Source organism: Taurulus bubalis, assembly GCF_910589615.1.
Source record: "Taurulus bubalis genome assembly, chromosome: 2".
In the NCBI taxonomy this organism is placed as follows: Eukaryota; Metazoa; Chordata; class Actinopteri; order Perciformes; family Cottidae; genus Taurulus; species Taurulus bubalis.
This window is the reverse complement of record NC_136590.1, coordinates 34,878,780-34,886,360: the sequence shown is the minus strand read 5'-3', so window position 1 is coordinate 34,886,360 and position 7,581 is coordinate 34,878,780. Positions and strand designations below refer to the sequence as shown.

The 7,581-nt window shown below is 39.1% G+C and overlaps 1 protein-coding gene across 1 annotated transcript; it reads left to right on the top strand.

The window, feature by feature from the left end:
* Positions 1-1,332: 1,332 nt before the first annotated feature.
* Positions 1,333-3,104, top strand: mettl27 (methyltransferase like 27; the record flags this gene model as incomplete). Its single annotated transcript, XM_079238105.1, has 5 exons — positions 1,333-1,452; positions 1,677-1,805; positions 2,139-2,274; positions 2,498-2,590; positions 2,719-3,104. The coding sequence occupies 5 exons, from the start codon at positions 1,333-1,335 to the stop codon at positions 2,925-2,927; spliced, it is 687 nt and encodes a 228-aa protein (XP_079094231.1). The 3' UTR covers positions 2,928-3,104.
* Positions 3,105-7,581: the final 4,477 nt, after the last annotated feature.

Here is a 7,581-nt window from a genome sequence, read left to right as displayed (position 1 = left end):
CTTCAATCCGAGGATAGACATGTTTAGTGTGTTGCAGTCAACGCAACCTGTGGAAACACATTTGAAGTATAAAACATGACATCGTACAAGTGATGAGAAGGATTTGCATCCAGTAACTAGAACAGAACAATCCAGTGACATTTACAATTTTAAACGTTTTTGAGAGAGTCGAGACACAGCTAACTGAAAGTGGTATTTGAGCTGGAAACAAGCTAGGCGATAATAATGTAAAGTTTTAAGCAGTTTTACAGGGAGACAACACATCGTTAACGTTCGTGTACTTCTTAGTTAAAGATAACGTGCAGCTGAAATGTAGAAAAGGCCCATTACCAGCAAGTTACGTTACAAACGCCTGCCGTCCAACAAGGCTCAGAGGAGGCTGGACTTTTTTGTTGGGGAGTCCAATGCTAAGCTAACTGATATTACTAGACAACGTCAGTTCTTCAGCTATGCCACGAAAACGCACCAAAAGAAGTTGTAGACTGAGCGGAACTTTGGAGAGATCTCCATTATGAAATGTATCCAACGGATTTACTTTGTGAGCTAATAATATGTTATTTAAAACACTATTTGGAAACAACTTTGCTAACGTTATCTGTAGCTACGTGCTTTCGCTGGTTAGCTTGCTTTTACATATCAGGACTTTCCAGAAGATTTTTGTTTTGACTCCGAAGTCACTCTACAGGTGGGAAGACGAACAGCAGCCTGGGATGAAGTCACTGCGCATGTGCGTGAATTTGAGACATTGCCGCCTTCAATGGTTGTCGGACATATTGCAACTCCGGGCGTTTAAGGGCAAGTAGGATCTTGGCCGTGAATGCAGCACCACGCCGAATGGAAACTTTATTATCTGTCTGTCTGCTGATTGACTGTCTGAATTCTCCTTTACATCTTTCACTTCATGAGGTTTTCATAACCTTTCGACCGCAGTCCGACTCTGCAGCGACCTCCCTCCAGCTCTACCTGCGGAATCTCGTCTCTACACACTACCCTGTTTTCTTGGCACATCACGCTCCTAATACAAACACAGTTTGTATTTCAGAAACAGTTAGGAGAACCAATTTGATACCCGATTGAAGAAGAAATTACAAGAAAAGACAACCAACAAGGCTGGTAACTCTCACTACCATGCGTGTTCATTCTTTGTGTAATGTATATTTTATAACCGTAGACCATTGCTCTCTAAAATAGCATTAAGCAAAAGAAACTCAGCCAGTTTCTAGTAGTTGCACAGTGTGGAGTAGCTACTGAGCTACAATTGTCATGCAATTTCCATGCACTATATTGTCTATATTGTTATTTATTTCTTTGGACAGGTTTGCCAATAGCCTAATGGAAGCTGCCAGTAACACATTTGAAAATGTGAAAGCCACTATCTTATCAGCTCATGAAAGCACCACTTCAGGAGAAAAGGTCAACTTCTACAACTCCTGGGCAGAGAACTATGATCAGGTGAGTTTATGAAAGTATAAGATCATATACGCAAACATATAGGCAGTGTGTTTTGGTCCTCCAGTTAAGTTTTATGATTGGTTTAACTGATATTATTGTGCAGGGGGACATTAAAAAGATGTCTTCTAATTTTTTTAAAACTAGCCGCATGTAGATTGCTCGTGTATACCTTCTTTATCTGTCCTTAAAGCCACTGTTCTTTATTTTTTAACTGGGTTGAGTAGGATGTGGCTGTTCTGGAGTACCGTGCGCCAAGTCTGGCTGCAAACAGCATCTCCTCCCATTTCAGCGGTGATCGTGAAGCAGCTGTAGTGCTGGATGTGGCCTGTGGTACAGGACTCGTGGCCAAACAGGTAACTCACAATACATGATTGACACAGTAATACGTAATTGAATGTTTGAAAAGAAAAAAAGAGTTAAGAGTTACCAGACTAAAAATATTCAGTTCTATGAAATATGACTTCTGTGTTGATGTCAGGTCTGTCAGTTTAGATGTATATTTCCAGTGAATGTCCTCTCTCCTTACTTATGGTTTCATGTTTAGATAAAAACCTTTATTTCCAATTTTTCCCTTCATGTTTTTGCAAATTAGAACAAAACAAAGTTTTTAGTTTTTAGTTTCAATGTTAAATTGTTTTCAATGTTCAATTGATTTGACCAGTACCACATGTGTCTGTGTTATACAGATGAAAAAACATGGATTTAGACATTTTGTGGGGATTGATGGAAGCGAGGCGATGTTGACGTTGGCCAGAGAGAGCGGTTTGTACCAGGACCTGAAGCAGTCCATGCTGGGGCAGGGGCCACTACCGGTCCAGAAGGGTAATTTTATGGTTTAAGTCATGTCACATGGGTCATTCGTCTCTGTGGTTCAGTTGGTGATCCTCAAGCGGGGTAGGTTAGGCGACTTTGTTGACTTATTTAAAAAATATATTTTGTCTTTCATGATATTATTATGGCTATTTAATACTCCCAATCGTTCCTGTTGTTTTCACTATTACTGTAAACTGTCTTATCATCCTCTACCTTTCACTTCCTCCTGCAGGTTTGTTTGACGTGGTTGTGATCGTTGGAGCACTCAGTGCTGGTCAGGTACCGGTTGGTGTCGTCAGAGAGTTGTGCATGGCCACCAAACCAGGTGAGAATATGTCTCATGGTTTGATGCTGCCTCTGTTGCGTTCTGATTCATGGTTGTGAATCAGTATCTCCTCACTGTCTGTGAATTTTAATCAATCAAAAACAATGACGATGACCTGAATCCACTAGGTGGCCACGTTTGCATGACAACCAGAAATAATCAAGAAAATGTGGAATACAAAGCTGCCCTGGAGCGTGAGCTGAAGCAGATGGAGGATGAAGGGCTCTGGACTTGTCTGGAGGTCACTGAGGTAGAGGACTGGGAGAGAGCGGTGTCGGAGCAGGAGAACGGCTATATATCTGGTGCTGTGTACCTCTATAGGAAGCTACAACTATAGCACATCGCACAACAACAAAGGCGTGAGATCACACCGAAGGTACAAAACAACTCAAGAGGATACAAAATGTTCACATAACTAATTTTACTCATCTTTTGGAAAGGTCAGTCTCTTACGAACCCAACGTTAAAGTTGTGGAGCTTCATTCGTAATGTAAATGTTAGACTTAAAACGTTAATGACTAAATGTATCTGTTTCACTTTGAACAATATTCGTGCTTCAGGTATGTCGCAGTATACTTGGCATCTGAAAAAAACACTTCAGATTCTTATATGTGTACACTATCTTGTGGATATGCAGTCAATTATTCCTGATAGAAAATGATTGTATAAACATGAGAACCATGTGATAAATGAAGGTGTAACTTGTGTCTGTTTACTGTGTCTTTAATGCATTAATATCTGCACATTAATCAATTTAAAAGTGTAATTTGAATATGAAGCATGCACTTTGTGACTCGGCAGAAAGATTCAGATAACAGGTTCGATTAAGCCCAAGCAACCCATTAGTCATGAAAGCGTCTTTATAATTGAGAAAAAGGGTTTGAATGACAAAGTAAAAAACATTGAAGGATTTTATTTAAATTAAGTGTTGGTACACATGGACACGGATTTTGAAAATACTTTATTTGTTTGAATAAAACCCCACTCTGGAAAACCATTTATTTCTCCATCAAAACATGTTTACAAACCGTGTGACTTTTCACAGTGAGAGAATATGAGCTTCAATAATTATACATTTGATTGAAGTCTTGAGTCAAGTTTGGATATTTAATTCAATTGTCAACTTTTATTTCAATGAACAGTTCATACACGTGAACATAAACAGTGAAAATATTCGAATGAAACACCCAAAAAGCAACAGGAGAGCGACCTTCATCAATAAAACAGAATTCTATAAATGTGTTATTTTACCTGCATTTGGATCTAAATCAAAGTAAACATGGTGGAAGATACTGACAGTTTGCTCAATGTTTATGAGAGTTTTTGTCAAATAAACTACAGCCATAATAATATCTAGTGTTGGTCTCTACAGCCTATGAATGGTACTGTTTCAGGTTTTGTTGTTTAGTACTTTGGATCACCAGAAAATAATGAGATCTCATATCTAGTGTGAGTGAATGCATGACTATGGCCTAGGACCCCTGGCCATAGTTCAGCAACCTAAATGACTTAGCTTTGTCCAGATTGAGTTTATGTATTTGGGTTACCACCAGAGGGCCATGGAGACCATATTGACTTTCTGCGGGCTTCAATGGTTCAACAAATAATTTACAATATGATCAAAAAAATCATAAGATGTTAAAGACTATCACAGTGTTTTAACAGAGGCCAGTTTTTTTATTATTTGTAATATATCAGAGAGAAGAAAAAAGTTTTACTCCCTTCTCTGAATTTCATCAGCTAATCCTCAATCACAGTAAAAGGCCTCAGCATTAATTGATAAGTGAGTTTCTTTGAGTGTTTGTCTCTGTGTGTATTAATAAACGGAGTGTATTCACAGCTGTGCCTACATGAGAGGGTTTTATAGTAAAATTGTTCCAACAGTATGCAGCTTGTATTTTCTCACCAGCACCAGAGGCCTTGAACCATACTATCAAACAAAAACACATGTTGTTTTTCTCATTAGTTCAGCCAGCTGAATATTTGGAGACTATATAAAACAGTTCAACTGCACCACTGCACTTAACACTGGACAATGAGGGTTGTTCTTGGTTTGCTGTTGGTGCTGCTCAGTCTGTGTGGGCCAGGGGCTCAGGGGGAGGGTTTCGCCGAGGTGGGTGAGATCAGAGAGTTTCAGGACAAAGCTCCAAGAGACACAGCTGACGAATCGATCGAGCAGACCACAAAGCAAACCACTGACATCAGTGCGGAGGTGAGGGCTCTGATGGACATGGTGGTAGAGCTTAGGGTGGACCTTCAGCTGCTGCAGAGAGACACTTCTGGTAAAGACGGGTTACTCTTCCTGTTGAATGTTCATAATGTTGTCCTTTTACAGTTTGATTGAAGTGTTTCAAATATATTTTTTGAGGATTGGGTCAAAAGATGGGAGTCAAGCTATTGCATATAATTTGTTGTGCTCTGTTTGCTCTGCTCTGTTACTCTCTCCCGTTGCATCCCCTCCAGACTTACAGACCAGACTGAGGATCAGTGAGAGTGAAATTCTTTTTAAAAAGTCCAGGATGGACCAGTTGGAAAGAAAAATTGCAGGTGAGAAGTGTATCCATGGATGGATGGACTTGTTGCGAGCTCCAGGTTAAGCTTAATGATTGATGATACATTGACTTGTTTTGTGTTAACAGAGAAACCAAAGGTGGCCTTTTACACAGCTCTGACTGATGCGGGATATGTTGGACCAAACAACGCAGACATCACACTGATATACAGCAAGGTGTTCACCAACATCGGCAATGCTTACAGTCCAGCTACAGGTAATACTTCAGGACACATGGACATGTAAGTTTGTATAAATCAATAATTATTGCTTTTCATTTTCTCCGTAGGTTCCTTCACAGCACCAGTCAAAGGGGTCTACTATCTCCAGTTCACTGTGTGTGCTAACCACACAGGCCTCATGGGTGTATATGTGTACAAGAACAACCAAAGGATCATGTATAACGTGGAGTGGAAGGAAGAACAACTTTATAAGTATTTCACTAACTCTGTTATCTTGGAGCTGGTGGCAGGAGACGAAATTCACCTGGTTCTCCCATCAACGTATTCTCTCTATGACGATAGCGATAACCACAACACCTTCAGTGGCACCCTTCTCTTCCCACTGTAAGGATGTCGTTTAGGCTGCTGTGTGATTCCTGTGTCACAAACCCTGTTGTTATGGGCTACATTGCGATGTACTGCATTAAATAATGGGATTCTGAATCTGACTTGCTTTTTATGTCATCAGATAAAAAACAACATTCAAATAAAGCTGTTATATTCATATAGAACATTTACATGAACTGCACTGATGTTCACATACTGAAAGTCTTAAACTCGTAAAGTATTTGCACAGAAAAATAGCCCCTGTGTGTGTTGTTATAATATGACATTATATTACTAGGTTATTGTTACTGAGACATAATGTTAAAGTGGCATTTCAAAGTTGGAGATGGAGCTAATCCTAACTTTTAAATACTGTTTTAGTAACAGTAATAATTCCCTTTGAAATGTAGCGGCATCCAAGTACATAATGGAAACAGCGCAAAAATAGAAGGCCTATCTAATAATGCCCCCCTACGGTCTAAGCCATTGTTTTTTTATACATCATTTGTTTTAAACCAGCTTGGCTATCAGAGTATGTATGCTGCAATGAAGTCACATGAATGTACCTATCACCATAATTACAAAAGAAAGACAAAATGGAAATATAATCTAACGGATATTTATTCAAATCACACATAGCACATTTTAACTCTTTACATCTGTTCTTAGTAGTATTTGTGATGAGGGGGAACAAAATAATCATTGTAACTAACAGAAATCAAAACTATTTTTTACTGTCACGTGCCAAGTGCCTTTTTTGTTTTTGTCTAAAAAGCAGTGGCGGGCTGTCAGGGCTTGCTAAGCCTTCTCTGCTGGCCCAAACAGAATCACAAAGTTTAAATTTGTATTTTTTATTTAAAAAAAAATATATATATATTTTTTATATATATATATATATATATGTATATATAATTAAAATATAATTACCAATTATAATTAACCAATTAATATAATTAAGTTTGAGCTATTCTATAGTTTACCATTAACGTATGCTGTGATTGGTCAGTGTGTCAGTACGCTGGGAGTACATGGCCATATGTTGCTGGAACTGAAGCGCACCGATAAACTGTACAACCACGTTGCTGAACTTTTAAGGAGAGCGGATGGACTTTGTCTTTAATGAACAGCATCTGGTAAGTTTCCTGCTTTTTGTGTTTTTCCATCTGCGGTGGCGTTGTGCTGATGTGTCACTGCTAAAAAGTGAGTTTTTCCATTCCTGAAAGCAGTTCCTGTCTGCAGTGACAACCAGCGGGCCATCACACTCCCTGCACAGGGGAAGACTTCTTCACAAGCTCGGACTGCCTGCCGTGTCCACATGTCCTGCGTCCGTATATATCCTTAATTATTATTTCAGGGTCATGAGGCTCCAAGAAGCCAGATACCTCTATGAATTAGTTTTATTCTTAACGTCACTAACGCAATTACTATTCAACTTAATTTCAGACGTATGCGTCCACATCAGAAGGTTATCAGTATAACCTCCATTATTTAACGTTATTTATCGACCAGTTAAAAGAGCAACATTGTCATTCATTTGGAGTGATGATTTGTTTTATAGAAGGCATCCTGGTTCATGTCTATGCCAGCTCTCTTGAATATGTAAGGGGAATATGTACTTTATTTGCCCCACGTTATCCCACGTTTGTTTGTATGCGTCAATAGTTGTGGTTGTGTGTCACCAGTGTTTGGTCCAATCCCAATGTCCCGAGGCACTTAACCATCTCCTGATAAATGCTTGACACAATATCAATACGAATGGGACAGTGTTTTGCTGCCACATATCACTTATCATGATAATGCTAAAAACATTGTGTATAATTGTTGGTTTTAATTTTTTACTGCTGTATTTTAATGTCTTCCAGCCCTTACAAACTGGACGGGAGGTAATTGTC